Source organism: Lissotriton vulgaris, chromosome 9 (assembly GCF_964263255.1).
Source record: "Lissotriton vulgaris chromosome 9, aLisVul1.2, whole genome shotgun sequence".
Taxonomy (NCBI): Eukaryota; Metazoa; Chordata; class Amphibia; order Caudata; family Salamandridae; genus Lissotriton; species Lissotriton vulgaris.
In genome coordinates, this window is record NC_141697.1 from 1126505073 (window position 1) to 1126531242 (window position 26170).

A 26170-nucleotide genomic window follows, 5' to 3' on the forward strand; every position below is an offset into this window, starting at 1 on the left:
AAGCTTGTCATGTACTTCGCGTTTGGAAACGTAAAGCCGGAGATGGGCTCACAAATGCCTCGAAAGGAAATGCAGAGCGACCACATTTCAAACTAATCTCCGTATGGCTGTGTGCTACAGAGGGGCTACAGCAGCCGCATTCTGTCATGACTACCCCTCTCTCTTTGGAGCTTGCAGGAAAAAAGGAGGAATCGTCTGGGAGCACAATGGGAAGAAGGAAAGGGAAGAGAAAGTGACAGTTGAAACAAAGGGAACACCTCCTTCCGTCAAGTCAAAGAAAGGATTAACCCTCCAGGAACTGGTGTTTTTTAATGAAAGTGCAGGAACATCTCTGATCAAAAGAGACGGGAATATCGTTACCAATAATTTCAGCTCACCTTGGCCTCCTCATTCAAGGTCTCTTCCAGATACCAGTCATAACTGACATCCTAAAATATACATGTACATATCCAGTTTGACCCCTTCTACTGCTAAACCTCAATCAGTGACACTTATAAAGCGCGCTACATACCCGTAGGGTCTCAAGGCGCTGGGGGGGGGGTGCCGCTACTGCTCGAACAGCCAGGTCTTCAGCTTCTTCCTGAAGGAGAGGTGGTCTTGGGTCAGGCGCAGGTCGGACGGGAGGGAGTTCCAGGTCTTGGCGGCCAGGTAGGAGAAGGACCTTCCTCCTGTAGTCGCTCTTCGGATGCGGGGGACGGCGGCGAGGGCGTGGTTGGCTGATCGGAGGTGGCGTTTGGGAGCGTAGAAGTTGACTCGGCTGTTGAGGTAGCTCGGGCCTTGGTCGTGTAGGGCTTTGTGTGCGTGGGTGAGGAGGCGGAAGGTGATTCTCTTGTTGATGGGGAGCCAGTGAAGGTCTCTCAGATGTCCGGAGATGTGGCTGGATCGTGGGATGTCGAGGATGAGTCTGGCTGAGGCGTTTTGGATCCGCTGGAGTCTCTTCTGGAGCTTGGCGGTGGTCCCGGCGTAGAGGGCGTTGCCGTAGTCCAGTCGGCTGGTGACGAGGGCCTGGGTGACGGTCTTCCTGGTCTCTGTGGGGATCCACCAGAAGATCTTCCGTAGCATGCGTAGGATGTTGAAGCACGCCGAGGAGACGCTGTTGACTTGCCTGGTCATGGAGAGGGAGGAGTCCAGGATGAAGCCCAGGTTTCGTGCATGGTCTGTCGGTTTGGGTGCGGTGCCCAGGGCGGGAGGCCACCAGGAGTCGTCCCAGGCGGAGGGTGAGGAGCCCAGGATGAGGACCTCCGTCTTGTCCGAGTTCAGTTTCAGGCGGCTGGTCGTCATCCACTCGGCTACCTCTTTCATCCCTTCGTGCAGGTTGGCTCTGGCGGCGGCGGGGTCGTTGGTCAGGGAGAGGATCAGCTGGATGTCGTCGGCGTAGGAGATGATGCTGAGGTGGTGTTTGCGTACGATGGCCGCGAGGGGGCTCATGTAGACGTTGAAGAGGGTGGGGCTCAGGGATGATCCTTGGGGGACGCCGCAGATGACTTCGGAGGCCTCTGACTTGTACGGTGGTAGGCGGACTCGCTGTGTTCTTCCGTCGAGGAAGGAGATGATCCATTCCAGCGCCTTGTCCTGGATTCCAATGTTGCTGAGGCGCCGTATTAGGGTGCGGTGGCAGACCGTGTCGAATGCCGCGGAGAGGTCTAGGAGGATGAGGGCCGCTGTTTCTCCGTTGTCCATCAGGGCTCGGATGTCATCGGTGGCGGCGATGAGGGCGGTCTCGGTGCTGTGTTTGGCTCGGAAGCCGGACTGTGAGGGGTCGAGGGATCCGTTCGTCTCGAGGAAGGCGGCCATCTGCTTGTTGACGGTCTTCTCGATGACTTTGGCTGGAAACGGGAGAAGCGAGATGGGGCGGTAATTCTTAAGGTCGGTGGGGTCCGCTGTTGGTTTCTTGAGTAGAGCGCTGAGTTCGGCGTGTTTCCAGCTTTCAGGGAAGATGGCGGTGTCGAAGGATGTGTTGATGATGTCTCGCAGGTGGGGTGCGATGACAGCGTCGGCCTTGTTGAAGACGTGGTGAGGGCAGGGGTCGGTTGGTGATCCGGAGTGGATGGAGTTCATCGTGCGGATGGTGTCTTCGGTGCTGATCGGGGTCCAGGCGTGGAGGGTGGTGGTGGGGGGGGGTGGCTGGTCGGTCGTGGTGTGCGTTGGTTGGTTGTTGAAACTGCTGTGTATGTCCGTGATCTTGTTGTGGAAGTATGAGGCGAGGGAGTTGCAGAGGTCTTGCGATGGGGTGATGTCGTTGTTTCCTGCGCTGGGGTTGGAAAGCTCTTTCACGATGTTGAAGAGTTCCTTGCTGTTGTGTGCGTTGTTGTCCAACCGGTCCTTGAATGCTGTTCTCTTGGCGGCATTGATCAGCTGGTGGTGTTTCCGGGTGGCAAGTTTGTAGGAGGTCCTGTTGTCCGGTGTTGGTTCCCTTTTCCAGACTTTCTCGAAGGCTCGGCAGTTCTTCCTGGAGCTCTTGAGTTCGTCGGTGAACCATGGGGCCTTCTTGCTGCCGGGTCTGCTAGGCGGGGTCCTCAGCGGGGCGAGTTCGTCCGCGCAGTTGCTGATCCACTTCGTGATGTTATCGGCGGCCTGGCTGGGGTTCGCTGAGCTGGCAGGAGGGTGTTGGCTCAGGGAGGTGGCGAGCTGGTCTGCTGTGATCTTGTTCCAGCTTCTGCGGGCGGTGTGTTGCTGGTGTTGGTGGGTCGTCGTTCTCTTGAAGGTGAAGTGGACGCAGCTGTGGTCCGTCCATTGAAGCTCTGTGGCGTGGCTGAAGTTGATGTCTGTGCTGGATGAGAAGACGGCGTCGAGTGTGTGTCCGGCGAGGTGGGTGGGGGTGGACACCAGTTGCTTGAGTCCCAGGTTGGCGAGGTTGTCGAGCAGGGTGCTGGTGTTGTGGTCGTTGTTGTTCTCCAGATGGAAGTTGAGGTCTCCCAGGAGGATGTAGTCAGCGGAGGGGAGGGCATGCGGGCTGACGAAGTCGGCGATGTCCTCGCTGAATTGCATGCGTGGTCCAGGGGGTCGGTAGATCAGGGTGCCTCTGAGGGTGGTGTTCGGGTTGGTGTGGATCTGGAAATGCAGGTGTTCGGCGCTGGTCAGGGTGTTGTCGGTGCTGGTCGTGAGACGGATGGTGTTCCTGTGGATGATGGCGATGCCTCCTCCCATCTGGTTGGCGTTTCGGTCCCTCCGGACGATCTTGTAGCCCTCTGGGATAGCGATGGCGATGTCGGGAGCTGAAGAGGCGTTCATCCAGGTCTCCGTGAGGAAGGCAACGTCAGGGGCTGTGGCGTCTAGAAGGTTCCAGAGTTCGATGGCGTGTCTGTGGACGGAGCGGGTGTTGAGCAGGATGCACTTGAGGTGGGTGCTGCTGGAGTTCGACTTGGCGGGTGCTGGTGCGGGGCTGGTCCGGATGCAGGAGAACTTGCAGGCGTGGCAGCTGAACGGTCCGTGGGTGCGTCTTGGAGTGGCTTGGTGGCATTCTGGGAGTCGGCCGGTGTTGAGAGCGATGAGGGTGGCGGCTGAGTACGTCAGGCGGGTAGGTCGAGATCTTCGAGGTCCAGGGGTCCTGGCGCTGGTCGCGATCCGGTCGCGGACGGGCGCAGACGGGCTTACCTTTGGCGCGCCTTCGGCGCCCTATCGGCGCGCCCGCTGCGCGTGACCGCTGCGCGTTCGCACGGTCGCCATTTAAGGCGAAGTGCGCGGGTGGGCGGGGCAGCTGGGAGGCGGGAGCGGGGAGGGTTACAGAAGACAAAAGGGGCGGGGACAAGCGGCGGTGGCGGGAAGGGAGGGCGGGGGGCGGCGCGGTAGGCGGACAACAAGGAAGGAGAGCAAACACGTAAAAAATGCAAAAACAGGCACAAATTCACGCAAAAAGCGGGGAAAAAGAGAGTTACACAAAGTTAAACAAGGCAAGCACAAAAAACCGTCAAAACAAGGGAAAAAACACTCGCAGCGGTGGCAGCCGGCAAACGAGGCAGCAGCGAGGCAGAGGGCAGGCAAGGGGCACACGCAGCAGCTGGTGGCCGTGCGGCGCGGGGGTGTCCCACAAGTGGGTCACACTCACCTGCGTCGCACGGTCGCCATTTAAGGCCAAGTGCGCGGGTGGGCGGGGCAGCTGGGAGGCGGGAGCGGGGAGGGTTACAGAAGACAAAAGGGGCTGGGACAAGCGGCGGTGGCGGGAAGGGAGGGCGGGGGGCGGCGCGGTAGGCGGACAACAAGGAAGGAGAGCAAACACGTAAAAAATGCAAAAACAGGCACAAATTCACGCAAAAAGCGGGGAAAAAGAGAGTTACACAAAGTTAAACAAGGCAAGCACAAAAAACCGTCAAAACAAGGGAAAAAACACTCGCAGCGGCGGCAGCCGGCAAACGAGGCAGCAGCGAGGCAGAGGGCAGGCAAGGGGCACACGCAGCAGCTGGTGGCCGTGCGGCGCGGGGGTGTCCCACAACCTCACAGCATCTTTGGTACTTTCTGCCACTACTTATGGAGGAAAGAAGGCAAAGCTGCCTTTAGCATTGCCATGGGGAATGGAATAGCTCAGCTAGATAAACATACCTCCAAATAAAACCTATTGGCACTTTGAAAAGCATCTAAACACCTGTTTGTTTGGAAAGAAACAAAAGATTGTGCGTTATAGGATAGCCACACCAACCAGCCACTCATGATTTTAAAAACAACTATGCATGTGCAGATGAATTGCTCTTTTTAATGTGCAATCATGCTCTGCCTGGATTGCTGGCTATATTAATTCTAAATAAAACGGGATGCATAAATTGAATGTATCTGTGCTTTTTTAGAAGCCTTAAAAAGCTAACCAAAGAGTAGGCTAAAAATGCAGACATGAAAACGTGATCGTGTAATGGCACTGGTTCCTATGTTTTTCTTTGTTTAACTTTCTTGTTTTCAAGCTAGCACATTCATGCTTCGTTATGATTCATGTTTTTAAATCTACAGAAGAGTAGACCCTTTGTTATTAAGGCAACTACTAAGGGATGGGTTGCGGTGACCTGAAAGCCATCAAGCTTAGCTAAAACACATTGAGTGTGTTCTTTTAAGAACAGCCTGGTAAATGGTGCACTTCTGCCAGTAGTTGAAATAAGAGCCTAAAACAGTGATCAGAAACAAATTATAGAAACTGGTGTCCTTCCGTCCCCTGCTGGAAAGTCCAAGTTCACGGATGTTGGCAGAGAAGGCTTCGTTTCTGTGAATGACTGCATTTACTTTACTTTAGAAAGGCACTTATTTAGAGCCATTATTTTTCGTTTGCTGCTTTGTATTTAAGAATATTCATATTCAATATACACCTGTCACCTTTTAATTTTTAAATTGCTCCTTGTTTTTCATTTTTCTACAGGACAAGTATTGGATGGCCAAAGCCGATCGCCATGGAGATTGTCGTTCATCACAGACTTATTTTGGGGAATGGCTGACTTTGTGGCTATGTTGTGAGTACATTTTTCAAGTTTGTGTTTCTCACTAAAAAGCTTATGGTCTGCTCATCTTAACGTTTCTCCCAAATGTAGCCACCAAAGTACTGCTTCTGTAACTTCTGCTCTTTCAGTGGCTTGAACTTGTCTGTTTTAAATGCTTGACCGGTCAGTCTTGCACTGGGAGCCATTACAAAAGGAAGTTGCAGGAATAGGTTTTCCTTGGTATTCTGAAGCACCAGTTTTCTTCTTCGGTGTCTTGATTTAGTAATGATACCCATTAGATTCAACAGGGCTGTAGATATCCACTCTAGCTGATGCCAAAAGGATCACGTTCTGCTCTCCTGCAACTCATTTAAAGAGTGATTTATATGTGTGTGACTGCTAAACTTAAAGGATGATTGTTTAAATTGGCTTGGTGAGTTTCAGGGATGCAAATTCCCACACTTAAAATTAGGCATAACCGATCCAGCGAATTTAAGATTGAAGGTGAGTAGTGCCAAGTAAGCACTGTTTGTAATGGGGGATGAGAGAAGTTGAGAGAGCAATGGTTTCTAGTGGTGTATGTCTAGAGAATGCTTCTGCATGTCTAGTGTGAATGTGAGGCTATACGTGCCTAGAACTGTAACGTTTCAGTAGGAATTAATGCACGTGATGGATTGAAGGTAAACCATAAACTTGAGTTTTTTGTTTGTAACTAAACCTGGCTTGAAAATGAAAGCATGCGAGTATTTAATCTAATTCAGGGATAACAAACATTACTCCTTAGGTATGAAGTTATATCAACAGATGTGACCATGTCCATTGTTCTCTTCCTGACAAGCGATCTGCACATTTTAGCCCATTATTCCCATTCTTGGTTTGGAGCGAGAAGTCTGCTTAATCACTCTGTGAAGTGGCTCCATAGTTTAGAAATAACAAAAGACCTACCTTGAACATAATATGGTCTTTATCGATATGTGCTGTAGTCTCGTTTGTTTTCCTGTTTCAGTTTACATATAGGAACATTTGCTTTACCTGAAAAGTCTGGGTTTCCATACGCCTAATTGTAATGTCAAATGTTTCAGTGGAAATAAAAAAAATACGTATCCAGTTTATGATAAAATAATGTGTTTTGTTGGTATTTTTCAATGCCATAACCCATCAGAATTATTCCATAGACTCTTGTGTGAATTTGGATATACATCTCATAAAAATTAAACTTATGTTTGTCTGGCTGGTGGTTTTAGCTTTCAGAGCATGATTCAGCCTGATGTCTCAAGGAGGAGGGGATGCATCTCGTCTTCATCAAGTTCAAGACCAGATGATGGAAGAGGGTATATTATTATTCTCTAATGCTGAGTGAATCTTTCCAGCTATGATATTTGTTCTGCATGATGGAAAAATTAGAACGTTAAAGTAATTGGTGTCATACACGTTCATTCAGTTTGTTTTGACAAAATATGCTGAAATATGTCATAGTTTTTTTAATTAAAAAAAGACCTCCCCTCAGTGCAGTTTAATAACCTCATTAATAGAAAAGTCATTCCACACTGGCAGCTTTTGGAATATTTTCTTGAGTTCACCCGTCTGAATATACATTAGATTTGAGTCCATTATATAATGCGGAAATGACTACTGTTTAAATGGTCATTGTAATCGGATGTTAAAATGAGTGACTGACACATTTTATAAGGTCTTACCTAAATTTTTATTTGTCAACAGTGGGGAATACTTTTCAATACAGAGTGTGTACTATAAAATGTATTCTGACAATTTACACACCACATTTCCATGTTAAGGGGGCAAGATTGCTCAATAATTAAAAAGAAAAAATGGATTGCATGGATTGATTAATTCAAGTATACCACCATCACCTTTTTTGAGGTCCTAAGTGCGAAGGGTATGCTCAGAAGTGGATACCGTACTCACTGTACCATAGGATTTAATCTGCACTTCACTGACATGGTCCAACAAGACCTAACTAGTCTGGAATTCTTGTCTTCCCACCCATAGGGGACTTGGCCTAGCAGTTTGAATTTGGCTATTCCAAAGTAGCCAGACCATGTTTGGTTGCATATGGCTACCCTCTGTCCTGAGTGGCATAGTGGCACCAAAACAATGAACTGGTGAAGGCTGAGATAAGTTCAGGCATTCCACATATCACTTTTTACGTTTTTTGGCTTAGCAGGTTACACGCTTTTGCAGATAGCTGTGTGATCTGAAGTTTAACCGTTCAGATCCAGGCCAACTCAGCATTTCACCCCGCCATATATGACTAAATTGCGTACTTTTGAGTTGAGTGACAGTAAACTCTTATTTAAACAGCATAAAACAATATAAGTAAAATATTAATTTCAGTATGAGCTCCGTTTTCTTCTTAATGAACATAATAATGGATGTATTTTTTTACTGTTACAGTTTCTGCAGCATGAATAATTATTACTTCTAAAATTTGCTAAACTGTCGTAAAACATTTACTGCTAGAATGCACATTTTACGAACACACCCTTTAGGATGGGTAGAGCCACATTACATGTAGGCTGATGTATGTCTCCTCTTTCAAAAATCTGTGAAACCAGTCTAGTATTTATTTGATCTACCTGTATACTATTTTTACTTTTGTGGCCTTTCTAAGTACATCGTTCGCACTATAAACCAACAAACATCTGTACCGCTTTGAGAAGGGGATGAGGTGTGAACAGAGCTGAGACATTGATGGCCACCAAGAACCTTATTATTTGAGGATACACTCCAGCCTGTCTTATTTGTTACTTGAGTCTAAAGAGAACGTGATTTCTACAAAATTGCACGAGTCCAGTGAAGTGGGGCATAAAAAGACAACATTTGACTGTTGTGTTAGGCAGAATGTGATTTAATTCTGAAAGCCTAATAAGACACCTTCAGCTCTAATTTTTGATAAATCATAAACAACTGAAACTGTAAATTGCACTGAGAGTGACACACATGTGCAGGTTTGCTTTGCTAGCATTGTGAAAACTCAGTTCCCCTTTTTTCTATTAATTAAAAAAATGCAGTTTTCAGAAAAGAATGACGTAAAAAGCGATCATAGCAAAATGTCAGGCTGCTGAACCTCCATGAACCCCAGTTGTAGAAGGGCGACCCTGCACTTTACCTCCTTTAATATACTTTTTGGTCCTAATAGAGAGATGGTAAAGGTATCCTGAGGTGGAATTTCTTGCGGAAATTTGTAAACGACCACACAGCTGAATCTGTCTGCCTGAAGGAAAAAAACATTAATTATGGTTGGCTGTTGTGCAAAGTCATGAATCTGAAATCTTATCTGCCGCACCTGTGTGGAATAGCATCATTCTGTGGTAGGCCCTAGCCAGCTGTGAAAAATAGCGTTACCTAGGGTTCACTCAGTGTGTCACTACCACCCAGGATCGGCATTATAGCCAGGAAATATTTGTATACCAGTTTACATATATGTGCCAATATAGTTGGTGATTTTCAGATTTCTTCCAAGTTGCATTTCTTTTGATGTTCACTATTTAAGGCCAACATGTAGATTCATCAACTAAAATTCGGCTAAGAATTCTGCAAATCTGGCCCTTTGCGAGCGCAATTTTTGCATTTGGGATTCATCATCCCAAATGCAAAAATCGCTATTTGCGAAATCGCATATTTGCGAAGAAATTGTATTTAAGGAATCTCTATTTGAGACTCCTTAAATGCAATTCATTAACCAATTTTAAATTGCGAATTCGCAATATTTGGCCGCTATTTACCACGAAGTCTGACTTCGTGGTAAATTGCGAAAAAATATAAAAAAACACTTTAGTGCATTTTTCTCAGTTGCATGTTACACACACACATGTCCTTTGGACATGTGTGTGCGCAACACCTGTGTACATTTGCGTTTTAGGGGTGCTACAGGGTGTCCTTTGGACACCCCTGGCACCCTTGAAATCGCATCCTTATTTGCGATTAGCAAATTGCTAATCGCAAATAAGGAATAACTCCCCATTCATTCCTATGGGCCTGTAGGCCCATAGGAATGAATGGGGAGTTTTGCAAGTCCTTAATAGCGATTCCTTATGAATCGCTATTAAGGACTCGCAAAACGGCACTATGATGAATCGTTTCTTCCAATTCCTTTATGCAAAATTAGTTGAAATTGAGAATAGCTGCCCCTGTTCACAGAGTACTTCAATCCAAATCAGTGGCCTTTTCATGAGCACTGTACAAGAGCAATGCCATGTTCTTTGGACAACATATGTTAATTCTCCAACAAAGTCGCACATCTTTATGATTGCTCAAAAGTTTCCTTTTATAAAGTCCGTACAGAGGTGCGAATTTTAATAAAATATCTACTTGCCCATGGGGCAGGCTGCTTCATAAATCTACTCGTATCATTATATAAGAGCTCTGATATTGGCTCTGAATACTTGCAATCCCTTAAGTTGCCATGTTTCCGCAGATCTACATACGGGGGCTGAAGGTAGTGGTAAGCAATAGTTCCAGGGTTACAATGCCCCTTTGAGTCTGTGCAAACCTACTAACTTGCATGTTTTAAGGGTTTTCAACAACTCTTTAATTTTTTACCATACTGAGAAATATTGGAAATTTACTCCAGGCAATGGCAGACCTAAAACTTCTTCCAGAGTTGGGAAAAAGTGGTTGGAGTGAAAGTGAACGTGCAAACATTCAGATTAGATTTTCGCATGAGCAAATCTACACATGCATATTTGCTCATGCTAAAATGCAGTTTACAAATATTTTCTAGGAGTACTATTTCTTGTCCTACTTCTGTAAATTCTTGGGAATTCATGAAAGCCGAATAGCTGTATGTGTGTGTGTGTGTGTATATGTATATATATATATATATATATATATATATATATATATATATATATATATATATATATATATATGTATATATATATATATATATATATATATGGAGCAATTTCTGTTCCCAGTTGAGACCACAGAAGTAACGGACCACCACGCGACTTGCAGAGTGTCACAGCGAACTTTTATTATCCATTTTGTCAGCAGTTCAGGTAGGCATGACGCGTTTCGGGCAGGGACTGCCCTTGATCACATATATATATATATATACATACATACATGGGTGCACTTTTGAGTCTTTCTTTAATAATTGGTCCCATAATTTGGTCTGGCGTTGACATGACCTTTTGCATTTATTACAATTCTGTCTCTTTCTCTCTGTGTATCGGCCGGCTTTACTGTGAGCGACAGTACTCTGCTCTTTCACATGGAGCATTTCGGTACACAAAGTAGTTTTGCTCAGTGCCAGTAACTACTGTGGCACTGAGTGCTTTTTGAGACCAAAAACTATTTTTGCTTTTGCTAATGTTTGTTATAATGACGAGGGCCCAGCAGTTCCACACCAATAAGGTTTTACAAAAACCATGTCAAAACAAGTCACACATTGACAAAACTAAAAAGCTGACCTCCAATTTCAGACCTACTGGCTTTGCCAATGCCTGTTCATTTTTGTTTCCTGTAATCTTAGTGAAACTGGTTATACTGATTTACCATTATGAATATTTTTGGGAAATAATAGCATGTATCAACACATGTTACTAAATGATACTGCAAAGAAATGGTACCTGAAATTTTACAGTAGTTTAGCAAAATGTTTGTTTTCCCGCTTTCATTTTTTAATGAAGATTTTATTTTGAAGCAAAAGACATGCAGATGATGGACGGAATGCAGAGCAAATCAAACATTCACCCCCAGTCAAGATATCTGGGTTAAATCCATCTTTCTTTTATTCACAATGCCACCCCAGTTTAGACCCAGCCATATGCAAATCAGTTTTGACCCTGTGCCTCATGGGAACAGTCCAGCCTGCCAAGCCAGGTCCTCCCGGGACCGGAAATTAGCTTCCTGGGACCGGTTTCGGGGCATCACCCCTCAGCCAGCCTAGCTTGAATCCAGTGACACAGTGAGCCAGGGACCTATGTCTGCCAAACCTGGTGCACTTAGACTGAGAAAGCAAAAGGCGCGCAGATTATGGATGGAATGCAGAGCTAATCAAACATTCAACCCCAGTCAAAAGATCTTGGTTAAAACTATGGTTCTTTTGCTCACCATGCCACCCCATTTTATTCCTAGCCATATGCAAATCACTCTAGACCCTCTGCCTCATGGGAAAAGTCCAGCCCGAACTGCAAAGCCAGGTTCTCCCTGGAATGTAAACAAGCATCCTGACAGCCATATGCAACCCAAGATGCATGTTTCCGGTCCAGGGAAGACCTAGCTTGGAAGTTCAGGCTGGACTGTTACCTTGAGGCACAGGGTCAAGACTGATTTGCATATGGCTGGGTCTAAACTGGGTTGGCATGGTGAGCAAATGAACAATGGCTTTAACCCAGATCTCTTGACTGGGGGTGAATGTTTTGATTTGTTCTGCATTCCGTCCATCAATTGTGTGCATTTTATTTTGAAAGCAAATAATCATCACTCTTGCTTTCAAGCTTCTGCAAATTTGGGAGCTTTATACATAGCCTAATTTTGCTAAACTTCGAAAACGTGTGTACACAGTTTTTTAATGTGACCCCTGTCACTAGTGCAGTCAAAGCTTACAATGTTTACTTAGTGAGCTCACCCTAATCATAAAGGCATTCAATTATTGAATCATAAATACAAGTTTGAACAGCATTAACATATGGCAACAAATATTACCTTAACTGCAGACAGTGCCCTACACTGATCTATAATGTGGTACTGCAAACTGGCAGCCAAATGGATTGTGCTGCAGGGTGTTGGGCCAGCTTGTCCCAAGGTAAAAATACACATGAAAACTTGTTGGCCTTGACCCCAAACAATATGTCCTCGGCGTCGGACTATAAGAATTCCACATCCCTGCAGTAGTTGGAGTGTTGCTCCTGTTTTAAGTCTTTTTAGCTAGTCCTGATGCAACAGCACTGTGAGGAACTCTGGGACCTTCTGTGAAAAACGAAGTAAGGGAAAATGAGTCTGATTGTTTCATGGTGAAGAATGTGCTTCTGGTAATTTGGTTCCCTTGAGAAGCAAGTGAGAAGTTGAAATACATGTTTGCTCCTAAATTTCTTACTCCACATGATGATGTTGGGGAATGGCCAAGTTCCTTGGGCAAGATGGACATAGGCTGACAGTCCCCTCATTTTTTTACAAGTCTAGATTCCTGTTTTGGCTGAGTTGAGTTTCAGATGATTGATCCACATCCATTGGTCTATGGCTCATAGCCTGCGCTCCATGCCAGAGGTGTTTAGATCTGTTGGGTTTTCCAACTTGTTAGACCTGGTTTCCTTGGCGTGGTTTCCCCTGATGTTTGTGCCTCTACCTCCTGTGTTTTTGATGCTATGCTGGATTTTGTTTTTGCTGGATTAGATGCTTTGGGCACTTGGCCACTGCTGATCAGTGTCAAAGTTCAAGTGCTCCCTGTGTAAATTGTGAATATGATTCGTTCTCCCTGATTGGCATATTTGATTTACTAGTAGGTCAGGGCTGATAAATCAAATGCTCCTAGTGGGCCTGCAGCACTGATTGTGCCACCCACATGAGTAGCCCTAAAAAGAGGTCTCAGGCCTGCCACCGCAGTGCCTTCACGCAATTTGTTAACTGACATGTCGCCCTGGCAAGTGCACCCACTTGCCAGGCCATACCCTTCCCTTTCTGTGCACATAGGGCACCCCTATAGCAGGCCCAAGGTACCCCACTGGGCAGGGTGCAGTGTATGTGAAAGGTAGGACATGTACAGATGTGTGTACCATGTCCTGATAGCGAAATACTGCCAATTTCGTTTTTCACTATTGAAAGGCTATCTTGCTCATAGGACAGAATGGGAAATGCTGTGTAACATTATACCTGCATATCTTCCCATAGGAGTGAGATAGAAAATTGAAGACTGGTATCCCTGAACTCAGAATTTAGTAACACATCTATTTTTTTTTAGCAAGGATGGTTTTTAAATTCAGTGTTTGAAAAAAGCGCTTTTAGAAAGTGGCTATTTTCTTGTTCAACCTTTCTGTGTGCCTCTGCCTGGTTGTGGATTGGGTGTGTGGCTTTGGAGTGACAGGGGCTGGGGTGGTTCCAGGAGTCTGTGTGAGTCAGCCAGAGCTGAATAGGCCAATCTGCATTTGGAGTGGTGGGAGGAGTAGTATCTGTCCCTGACTAGGGCTGTGCCTGCCTTCCACAAAAGACTGGCTCCAACTCCTGCGGTGCACCTGAAGACCCTGGCCCACCTTCATAGAGGAAGAAGTTGTGCACTGGCCGAGTGCACCCAGAACTGGTTTGGACTGGCAATTAGGATAGCTGAAGAGAATGAGGAGAACTGACCTTTCTTTGTGTCTGGGGCTGGCCTGCAGTTTGCTGTTCTGCTGAGGAGAGGACAAGGGACTTTGCTGTGTGCTGTGTCTCCCCTGCTTGAAAATGACTTTGCTGTGTGCTGAAGGAAGCGTCTCCAAGTGCCTGAGAAGAGCTGGCCTCATGTTACAGAAACGTAGGGGTAAAAAAAGTTTCCCAAGAATGTCTTCTCGCCGCTGTGTGCGTGTGCTTGCACCCAGCTTGTGTCCTGCGTGGAGCCTGTGTTGCTGAGGAGGGCTTTGCGCGTGATCGCCTCTATGTTGCTGAGTGCATGGTCTAGCACCCAGCTTGTGACTGTGAGGAATCCAAGAGGAAGCTGCAACCCTCTGCGTGCCTGCTTTCACCACCGCTGGCCCAAAATCTACAAAGTGCTGCGTGCTTGCTTTCACCGCCGGTGGCCCGAGATCTACAAACGTGCTGCCTACCTGCTTTCACCGCTGCCGGCCCACGATCTACACAAGTGCTGTGTGCCTGCTTCCACCGCCACTGCTCGAGTTGACTGCCCGAGGCTGGGATCGCCAAAGAAGGAGCCACGTCACAGCCGGAGAGGTTAGGAAAATTGCCTGGTAACCGGGGCTCCTCCGCGCTGATCAGCTGCTGCCGACCGGGACCACTCACCAGAAGAAGAGGAACCGCAACCCACAGGTAAGATTCGGATCGAAGTCCAGAGTCGCAGTGTGTGTCGCTGCACTGGAGACGGGTTGCGGCTCGAAGGGGACTGCTGACTGTCGTGTAAGAGCAGAACGGGATCGGCTGCCCCGGGGCCTGAGCTACACCTCCCTCCTCCGTTGAATACATTTGGGGGCATTATTTTGCAGTGTTTACCGCAGTGTCAGCAGTTTTAGGTGGCAAAGCCATTTGAAGGCTAGGAGAGGCACCGCACACCGATAACGGGTGCCCAGGAACTAAATTGTGAAGTTGTTGGATTACCCTAAAGAATACAGTCCCTACAAGTGCCGTATGTTGGGGACTGGTGTTTTCCTTACATTCTATGTGCCTAAAGAGACTACTACCACTACCAGTTCACATTTGGTCACATCTGTGAAGTACACAACCTACAAGAGGACACTTACAAGAAAAGATTAAACGTGTATGTTGGAATTTTTGTCGTTTTGGTCTTGTAGAATTTAGATAAAGACATCTTTATTTTTATAACAACCTGTGTGGTGTCCATTTATGGTGTTTCACTGTGTTACTGTGGGTGTTGGTGCAAAATACTTTACACATTGCCTTGGGGATAAGCATTTATGCTCATGCCAAGCTACCAAGGGGGTGAGCAGGGGTTATCTACAGTGTGTTTCCCTCTTACCCTGACTAGAAGCAAGAGTCCCTATTTGGTCAAAGATACCTACCTCTGCCAACTAGAGACCCCCATTTCTAACACAACTTATGAGTCATTGGTGCAGTTTTATCTGGTTAAGATGAAGTATTTGATGATGTTCAGTAGCAGGCTAACGTAGTTGCTGAAAGGAGTACAGAGAAGATGGAAACTTGAGAAACACCGGAGTATGGGTAGAAAGCAGCTGGAAAGCACAGAAGAATTTGGGTGATGCTTCATCAGATAGGTCAGAAGAGATCCACTTTAGGAGAGCTCCCTAATTCAAAGATTTCAGTAGTTGCGACTGTATCAATGGCGTTCTGCCCAAATGTAGCTGGATGGCTGCTCTGTGTCAATTGGCTGTGGTTGTTTTGCCATCCCAAAAGCAGATCTGGGGACATTTGGTTACTGTCCCCAAAAACCAGTTTGGTGGTCTTGGAGTAGGTTGTTTTGGGCCAGGAAGTTGGAGACCGGAGTACAGCTAACTCTGTCAATTCTGCAGACCGCCCATTAGTCAGTAGCTAGCTCGGTCTACTAGCTCACCGTTCTTCTTTATGATCGGTGTTTTATTAGAGGGTTTAACGTCTTTGGGAAACATGTTGGAGATTAGCAAGTTGCTGATTATGATTCTTTCTGGAATATTGCATTTCGTGATGCATAGGTCCTAGGGACCTGCTAGCCAGACTGCTTCCTTGGAGCAGTTCCTTTGAATTGGGTGACGGAGAGTTGCTTAAAGATAGCTGGGTTATTCTGTATGCTGGCAGATCTCCTCTTGTTCTTTTTGTTCTAAATATTAGCATTGGTGAATGATGTGCTTCAGATGTGGCGTTTCTAGGTGGATGGTGCGCGAGAGAGTCGCAGAAGGGTCCACAGGATTTTTATAGCAATATATTCTGGATTACAAGATTATGAAAGGAGCCTTTATAACTCATTAAATAAGTATTTTGCCTTGGAGATCTACTGGGACAGTAGTCTTTTGGCTTTCTTGGTGGACCTTTTGTAATAATTTGGATAGTTTTATTACTTATTTTGATCTGTTTCTATTAGGGAGCGAAAAGGTCTTGCCAGTTATTACTCTATCAAAGCCTTTGGATAGCCTATGATAGAATTATTTCTCTTATGTTGTGCGTTGAGGGGGCTAGGTAAGAGTCAAGCGCAGTGTTGATGACTTTGTTCCAGGGTCTGTGGAATGTCTTATCTGTTTTTCTTATTGTAGTGGTACTTGTGGTGGGTGTACGTTGAAGGAGATGAAGTGGTGTTACTCCAGATGATGGGAAGATTCCCTGTCCCTGCAATGAGTACTTATGGGGAGAAGAATATGCCATGGATATGTCCAACTGACTGTGTTGGCCCGAAGACAGTTATAGAGATGGTGAGAGCCTCTGGGTTCCACAGAAAGGATCTATCTTGTTTGGGTCTTGGATGTGGTAGCTCAAACCAGAGGTCTAGGTTGCCCAGAATAGAGAGATTGTTGTTGGTAATGTTAATGTGGGAAGAGGTAATGGGTAAAAGCATTGGCATGTGATTGCCTGCTTGTATCTGCACATAAGATGAGTTGCTATTCACATGTAGTTGGCAAAGTCTTGAAAGCTCATGGTTGTTAAGATACTCATGAATGACTAGCTTTCCCCCAGTCTTCTTGGGGCACTGTATGGAGAGATGGTGTTGGATGACCGTGTGATGCAGCCTCATCTCAGAGCCTCGTTTTAGTATTGAATAAAATGTCTGGATTGGCGTCTGAGATAAAGTTATAGATATTTAGACAGTTCTTCCAAGATTGTGCATTGTTTAGGATTCAGCTTAGCTAGCTGTTGGTTGTGGAGTGCTGGGCTCGTGATGGGCTCGTGAGGGGCTCATGAGGGGCTCATGACTGGGAGGGCTACATAGAAGAGAGGGAGGCGGGATTGGGGATAGTGGCCAGGCTTATCTTAGAACTTCCAAGATGTGGAAAACAAACCTGATTTATTTAAAGGGCCAATTGAGATAGTAAAGTGGGTTGCTTAATAGTTGAGGAGAGACCGGAACTGTTAAGATGTATGGAGTCAGCATAGTGCTCAAGGGAGAGAAGGAGTTGTTCAGGTGGAAGGCTGGCAAGAGCTTTCGTTTCTTGGGGCGTAGTTGGGAGCGAAGGTGTAAACCCTCTGGAAGATGCAGCTTTCCAAAGCAACAGGTTAATTAAGGCTCTATGGACTTGATTCTGTATCCGACACAGCTTTTCTAATCTACCAATTTGTAAGATTCTGCGGAGAAAGTAGTTTTCAAGACCTACTGGTCAAGTAAGCTTTATAGAGTCCACCGTTGTGTGTTGTAGCTGCAACTCACTGGAAGATGTAGTTTTCCACTACCAACACATAATTGAGATTCTTTGGGGTCCACATCAGAGTTGCATTGGTGCAACCACTGGTAGAAACACATTTTAAGAGGCAGAGATTAGTTTATGCTTTACTGCTCTTCAGCAATAGCAAATATCAAGCTTACCCGAAGGCAGTTGATTTAACTGTACTCTGTTGTTTATCATCTGATACAACTGTATGGAATGAGAGTGGGGCATGTGCCTTCTGTGAGATCGTACTCTTCTGCAGGGGATATACAAGGAGAAGAGGTTTGAGCCCAAGGCCCTTAGCAGACCTAAAAAGTGAAGAATTCCTTAATCTCTCGGTCTTTCACTGGGACCGCATGGCAGGAGAGATTAAGAGGGTTGACATTGAAGATCACATGAGTAGTTGTGTAGGTGCTGTTGCAATTAACTTATGGTTAATTCTCGAGGGCAGGTAGTGAGTAGACCGAGGACGGGACAAGGAACTGGTGACTGTCCAGGGAGGGGCAGCACTGGGAGTAAAATACCAACTGGATGGAAAGCAACTATAGGCGGAAATCAGCCAGAAACAACCCTTGATTCAGACAAGTACAAAGCACACATTGACTAGCCTAAGTTTAGGCACAGGTAAAGAGAGCAAATTACTGGTAACACTGCGACCAACAAATGTATTCTCAGTCTTTTTGTTTCGTAGCTCCAGGCTTTAGCAGTGATCTTGCACAAGAACATTCTTGGGCACAGATCACCAGTTTAAGATGGCCGGCTCTTCCAGGCCTCGAAAGAGGTGATGTCGAATGGTTGGCATAAACAGGTCATGTAATTCTGTTGGTGGGCAGTCTACTCAACTACCCATATAGTTACAAGAAGTAGGCAGGTGGAGAGGAATGTGAGGTCCATACTCTGTCTGGGGAGCACAGCAGGGGACCAGAAGGTGGTGACAGGAGGAGTCCAGCCTGGAACGGCGCAGCAGATCTAGAAAGCTTAATAAATTCAGCACAGGCAATGGTAAACAGAACCAGAAATTGCCCTTGAGTAAGGTAACTAAAACCATACAGAAAGCAGTCGCAAATTAGGCGCATAACAGGAATGCAGTGCAGGTAGTGCTGCAAGTGGCACGAATACTGTTCTGTCTGATGTTATTCCATACCAGGGCTTAAAGCAACTCCTCACTAAAGACCTCTTCTTGCACTGTGTGCCTGTTTAAGATCCATGTGTTGGCTATCATATTGATAAAAACATTTTTATGGCTGTACTGCCTTATGAAGTGGTGTGGCCAATATTGTTAAAAGTGATATATTTGGGTTGTTCATGATACTTTTCTTTGGTCAGAAATTAGGTTTCTTTAATAGAAAATATTGGACAGCACTGTTTAACGATCTTCCCAAATCAAGACACTGATGGACTCAGAACATCTTTTTTTTGAATGATAGATGAGATAGTTAAGTACATTTCATTTGAGTTTTCAAATGGCTTTTGTATGTCTGTGGTGCAGAACTTTCAGTTTCCTGTGTAAAATGCCATTTGTTAGAGTAATTAAGTTTTCAGCACGTGGCCCAGAATTAGCACTGCATAGATAATTATGTGTCCCTCCTATGCAGCTTGGTAAAGACTAAATAGGAGCCTCGCTATTCTGACAATCACATGTTCACTTCATGGCTTATGTTTTTTTCTTTTTTATGAGGCAGGGTATTGCCTTAAATTAAACCAAAATGAGAGTTGGGTTTACTAAAGGGTTTACACCTACATCTTGGGTGCATTCTTAATTCATCAAATAAGTGCATTCTTAACTTATGTACATCTTGGTCACTTGTTGCAGGCCACCTGGATATCCACGCCGCAGGATGGGTCGAATTAATCACATGGGTGGAGGTCCTTCTGCCCCACCAATGGCTGGAGGTGGATGAGGAAGGTATTTATAAATGTATACCATTCACTATACCGGTTATATTCTAATTGATTTAAGGATTTATTGAGTCTTCAGCTTGTGTATCTTTTCACTTTTACAGCCTTCATTTGATTCAATGTTGGTAGGGACTTGACCGTTTTTCGTGTACAGCCCTTGGCCATTACACAGTTGTTTACATTACTGAAACATTCCCGCTAATAGAAATTTCCAAATCTCAGTAGAGGGAGAGGAATTAAGTACTGAACTGTGCTTACTTTTCAAGCTCAAACTGTTGATTATTTAGCAGTACAAAGGAACAAACTATGGATAACGTAGACTTAATCGAATTAATGTCTTTCTATGGTCCTCCTATGTAAGTGAAGTAGGCTGCAATGGTATCCGAAAACATTTCACCCTCCTGAGGTTTTATTCTAGTCATTATACTATAATGAAGCAGAATCACAACAGTAGATTATTTTCCACCATTAATCCTTACCTTAAATAGTATATTTTGCCACCAAAGCCTTGTTCCTTCAATTTGCCTTCTACTATTGGTAGTATCAACAATAGCATTGGAACAAGTAGTACTATTAGTGTGTTGCTACTGAAGTAATAGCAACCGTCCTAGTAGCAAGGACCAGCAGTTGTTGTACTGCTGTCAGTAGAAGTAGCAGCATTCGTACCAATGTTAACAATGCTAGAGATTGTTGAAATAGGATTACCAATACTAGCAGTGTTAACACTTGGACTACTGCTAGTGCCTGTTCTATTAATTGGTTTGTTACAACTATTACTGCTTATACTAGATGACAGCATCAATACTAGCAGAACATCTAGTTTTTTAAGTAAAATGCCTTTAAAGCCCTAATTTAGATACTAAATGTGCCTTTTCCAGTAATCCGCTAATAGCCAGTACAGTACAGTTAACCATCTGTATTCCCAGTGCCTTGACTGGGCTGTGAGCTCCTTCCTGTATGTAGCTGTGCAAATCTGGTAAAATGTGTGTCTCAATTTTCTACATTTCCCCTCAGCAATGCAAAAACTTTTTTAAGACTCATTTTAGCGTTTCCCAGATGAGAAGTTTTCACAATTTTGACCCAGTGGAGGAATTGCAAGCATTTCAGAGCTCTATGTCAGTGATGTTAGAAGCTGGTGTGAACTGGTCTAATCTGATTGTGGCCTTTTTGTTAAAAAGGAGAGTGAGAGGGCACATGACCTGGCTGAACACTATCTTCACCTAGTTAATCCAGATTCCAATTGTCCTGCATAATTCACTTTCCCAAATACTGCACCATCCACTTTATTCAGCATCAAATACTTATTTCTATTTAAACAAGGTGTTTTTCTTAGAGTGGGCAATATTCTCTTCTCATGTACATAACATAATGTTCATTTCCACCCACTGTTTAAAGGGCATGGTTTTGAGACCCTTGTTGCTAGCATTAGTGACATTCGATAATTGTTGTAAATTCTCGAACCACTTGACAGCGGCCAGAGAATAAAGTAGCGTCCACTAAGTCTTTTCTTCTCTTCTTGCCACAGGCCAGTAAAACATCTAGAGTCACTCTCCCGTCACTTTATTACGATATTACCTCACCCCAGACTTTTAGGAACAAAAGCTAGGAGCTATGAAAATAGTCATAGAGTCTCACATCTTATTTATTTGCCTTGAACAAGCCCCCCCCCCCCCCCCCCCCCCCCTCACTGCTTGGATCTATTTGTGCCGTCGGCTCCTTCAAATTGTTAGGTTTGCCTACAGAAGAGAGAGTTTGCCTCTGCTGCAGTGCTTTGATGGGCCTGCTTCAATATCTCCTATCTCCCATCTCTTAAAGAATATATTTGGCTTCTTTGGTGGGTGTACTACTCATGCTTCCTTCATAACACCGTCCCAAGAGTCTGGAAGTGGAGACCATGGACATCTGAGTAAATACAGGTTACTCACTCTAGTGAATCCTCCATGATTGGCCCTATCTGCATGCACTGATCTCCAAATAAGGAGCGAGTGAGGATGTATTACTTCATCAAAGCCAGTGGGTGCCTTCAGAAGGCTGAATGTGTGGGGGCACACCTGTGCTTGACATTGAAAATGAACTATTTTAGTTTATGCATAAATATAAGTTCATCCTTGCTCCTGATGGACCAAACAACCTACAAATCTGGTGGAAGCAGGACTATTCTCTAGAGATACTTGGATCACTTTAGGCAAATAACCTGCAAATTGGGTTCCAGGGTAAAATTTAAAAGGCATTTCTTACATTAATAAGTCATAAAAGTTATTTTCTAGGAGAGTATTTTTTTGTACAGCTCTGTTAACCAGGGTTGGAAAAGCCTAACATCCATTATAATAACTCTCTCATCAGTTCTCACAGAAAGTCAAAAGTGTTGGGTGTAGTCTGCTTAGCTAAAGTGATGGTGATGGAACAACGTGTCAGTCAGTTGTATTATGGTGTTTTAATTTTTATTTTAACCATATATTTGTTAAACATACCACTCTGTATATGCATCATTGTACGTTATGCCATGTAGTTGGAAGGCAGTTATGAAGTTATTATTAGTTTCAGGGCTGAACGTCCTGTATGAAGAGTCTGGGGGTGCACTTCGTGACTGACACTTTTGAGTACTTGATTTTGCAGCACAATATCACATTGCAGATAAGATTCGTTCCTTTCCTTTGGCTCAGGGTTCGGACTCATTGTTGCAGTGCTTCTTAGAATTTATATATGGGTGCTTTGATTCTGTAAAATAAAGTATTAGTTTATTTTACTAATAAAATTGGTTTAAACCGTTTTCGGTTTTGTATTAGTCATAAAGTCTTGATCAACTTACACTAATACATTCAATATTTTGTTTGTCTAGGTAAATGCCTGTTCTTTGAAACAGGCAGCTGGATTTGTACATTTGCACGCAAGGCTGAACAATTTACAAGAATGAAGAGGAAGGCCCAAACACCGACGTAGCAAATGTGCATGTCTAAACCGAAATTGCTCTGTTATTTAACAGTTAATGACATTGTACTGGGAATTCCTTTGTTTTAGGATCCAGTGTAATAGAAAAGCAAATGTAAAATTGTAAATGTTTACTTGTCCATTGGCAGTTCAACCGAAGGTCCTTCAGGCTGACAAAACCTGTTGACTTTGCACAATAGACTGATACACCGGTACTGTTGAAATACATAACTAAAATTGTGTGTTCATCTTGGAGCCTGCTTCACTCTTGGCTACATGGCCGCAGAACAGGTGAGCAGCAATAATGATCTTTCATTAGGAGCTTTGCTCCAAACCACCCAAAATCGAGGGAAGAGGAAGATTGGAATACTTTCAGTTTTAGGCTGATCTTTGTTTCATATTCATGATTGTAGGTTCTGTCTGGTAAAATGATGTATCTAGCTTGGCTGGACTGCATCTTGAAGCATTTTTGTATAGTTTGTGTACATTTTACTATGTCTAAAATTATTAGCAAATATTTTGACTGTGATGTTGACTCCTGTCTTCTTTCTGAAGCGAATAGTTCAATCAATCAGCATTTGTATAGCGCAGCAATGTCATCCCTTGAGGTATCTGGGCGCTGTGGATGCAAGAAACAAGCAGAGACTAGCAGAAAGAGGGAAAACACAAGTCGGGAACAAGCAGAAACAAGCAGAATAAAGGTCCGAAACGCGCAGAAAGAGGCTAAATTAAGGTCAGAAACGCGCAGAAAGAGGCAAAATAAAGGTCAGAAAGAGCCAAAATACAAGTCCGAAATGAGACGAAAGAGGCAGAATAAAGGTCTGAAATGAACAGAAAGAGGAAAAATAAAGGTCAGAAACGAGCATAAAGAGGTAAAATAGAGGTCAGTAATGTGCCTGAAAGAAACAAAATAGAGGACAGGAGTGAGCAGAAAGGCAGAATAAAGGTCCGAAACGAGCAGGAAAAGACAAAAAAGGTCAGAAATTAGCAGAAAGGCAAAATAATGAGCAGAAAGAGGCAAAATAGAGGGTAGAAGTGAGCAGAGAAGAGACAGACAAACGAGCAGGAGAGGCACAAAACCGAAGGCAGCAGACTGCAGGCAAGCTGGACAGGTGGACCTTCACAAGGGTAGCTGGCACAAGGACCTGCTCCCCCTGTGCTTTACTAATATACGCCTTACTTTATCACCGCTAACTGTTTATTTACTGTATACCTCACAATTGAAGGCTAATCCATTGATCTGATTAAGAGTGTTTTTTAAAGGTTTATCCATTGAGAACACATTTTCTATAAATTCACAAACCCCTTCCCCATCCATGTGAGAAATAGCCTGATATGCTTAGTAAAAATGTTTTTCTCCGCAGCAGGCTGTGATTTAACTCCTCAGTGTTTTACTGGAGCTTCAGCAAAGAGTTCTAATGAACAACTAGAGTGCTAAAAATCTACATTCATGACAAAAATAAGTCATGAGTGAATGTTTTGTTACTTAAATAGGTTCCGGAGAATTGAGATAATTTTATACAGAGGAGATTTCAAGAAAAATGAGAAGTTCCATTAAGCCATAGAAATTATGAATGGTGTTCGAGAATGCTAAAATAACGGCTTTTTCTAAAATGTTTTAAATATTTTCCTCATCCATACTAGAGTTCCACCATTCTATATTCATGAGAAGATGAACGCCATGTTGCTGATTAGTAGCTATTTTTATTTAAAGCCTTTCCTAGTAAGCACATAAAACTAAATATCGTTGGAGCTATTAATGCAGATACGAAACCTTCTAATCAAAGAATCGTAGGGGAAGTTTAGAGCGTTAACCATTTATGGCATAGTATATATATTTAAAGGTCTACAATAGTTGAAAGTGATCCCTAACCAACTCCCAGCATCTCCTTTTAACATATGTTCCCTCAGACTATCCAAAATAGTAATATTTTGTTAGTTTTTTTTGTAGTCTTCCATTTTAATGTAAGGCAATAGATTTTTAGAGTTCAAGAGCCAATTGTAGACTGATCTCCTATTTTAAATGAATAGATGGGTGCTCCTGTCCATAAAGAGCACTGCCAAATGAGTTGGTCTTTGGACATTAAATTTTTCTTTGTTTAGCTTTTTCCCCACTTTATTTTGTCTGCAGTTGCATCTCGCTGTGTGAGTGTGCACTGGCTACAAAATAATTTTTGGGAGTGAAATATAAGAAAATTATAAAATACATTTAAAATATATTTGTTTCTAAAAAATGTTACATTGTACAGCTTGTATATGACTGCATTCAAAGATAATTAAAACAACTTCCAAAAGAAGTACCATTGAACAATGACGCTTCAATTTAAATGTAATATGCAACCCAGTCTTCCTCCCCCCCCCCCCCCCAATTGTAACATCCTACAGATAAACATTATTAAACTGTTCCATTACAACTCATCCGTCTAGGCCATAATGTGTCCACCTTCTCTTCCAGATTTTCTTATATTTAAGGGGACATCCCCAGGCCATATATATTGTTTCCGACAGTTTGATGCACTAATCCTTACCATTCGTCTATGCCGCTACAGATGGGGCTACATGGAAGTTCCACTGCCTGACTAGGTCTCTTTTAGCCACCAATATGCCCAGCCCCACCAGTGTCCTATTCTACCGGGTATCACTCAAATCATCCAGTATGCCTTGATATGTATCCCCACAACACTGGTTAAAGTATATATGACTGTTTTCCAGTAAATGTGGATAATGGGAAACAACCATACCATAAGGTAGAAGTCCCTCACCATGGTATCTGTAGCAGGAGGAGGGTGGCTGGCTATAGCCCTCCATAGCCAGAGGGGTATGCGATATTACTATTAAAGATATTTGAACTGTACAAGCCGGAACCTCGCCCGTATCGCCAAGAGGCGGGGGGGGGGGGGGGGGGGGGGCAGGCATGTATCTCGCTATTCAGCCTCGTCCAGGGTTCCCACCCATCCTTCTCATTTCGCCTTCAAATGACCCATCAGGTCAGGAGACTTTGACGCCAGGGCCTTGTAGATGGCGAAATCCTACCTCGCTCCAGGTGACCCATAAGCAAGCAGCCCTCCAGTGGACTACACTCTGGGACGTCGTCCAACTTTTCCTGGTTTTCAAGTACTGCATGTCAAAGCAGTAAGCAATTAAAAAACTGATAATTGTGCATTTGGAAGTCTGCGCAGGGGTCCTGAAAGGACCTGATACAGTCCTGATCCCATACATCTCTCCGATGAGATCTCATTATACAGTCCCATCCCTTGACACCCTCTAGATTTGCTATGTGAGACAGTCATCCGCCTTCCCATTAGGCAGGTTCAAATGTGAATTTGCAGGCCCAACCTATCCACCTCAGCCTGCCCTCCATACTGGGGAGACCACCTGGGTCAGTTTTGGGAGGATTGTTGGAATCGGTGCCCAGTAAAAAATACCTATCACTTTATTCAAGGAGGGACAGCTCACTCTGCTCTGTTGGTTATCCCCATGCCACATGCATCATTCATTTATGGTCAGTAGTTGGGCCGCCCAATAATAGAGGCTAACATTTGCCAGGGGCGGGACCTTCCTCAAAAATAGAGGTAACACATTTGCCAAAAAACACTTGGGGATTTATCTGCCCATATAATCTCGGTCTCTTCCCCCCCCCCCCCCCCCCCACCCCACCCCCCAGTAGCCTTCACATAGTTGAACCAGGCTCGTGAAATATGGAGGGGATCGTTTTTTAAGATCATTAAGTAACCATGGAAGGATCATCATTTAAAAACAACAATTGAGTCTCCATGACTGAAAGGAAATATGCATTCCAAGGTAAAAAAAAAAAACTAAGGTGGCATATGGGGATCAAGTGGTGATTCCCAGCGTCTGGGAGGCTAGGTGGATGTCCCTCACTGCTAAGCGCCAGCCTGCCTGCTACCGCTGATATTCCGACATCATCCTGCCATAAAGCGGAGTGGGCCCAGGCGCACACACACCGACTCTCCG

General features: G+C 44.5%; 1 protein-coding gene across 1 annotated transcript in view; it reads left to right on the plus strand.

Annotated features, from left to right (window-relative positions):
• The window catches only part of SELENOK (selenoprotein K), a 37187-nt gene extending 14463 nt beyond the window's left edge, over nt 1-22724 (plus strand). The window contains exons 2-5 of the mRNA XM_086939138.1: nt 5336-5426; nt 6638-6724; nt 19182-19274; nt 22107-22724. Of these exons, the coding sequence (XP_086795264.1) occupies nt 5336-5426; nt 6638-6724; nt 19182-19269 (266 nt within the window). The 3' untranslated portion in view covers nt 19270-19274; nt 22107-22724. The remainder of the gene's footprint in view (nt 1-5335; nt 5427-6637; nt 6725-19181; nt 19275-22106) is intronic.
• Nucleotides 22725-26170: the final 3446 nt, after the last annotated feature.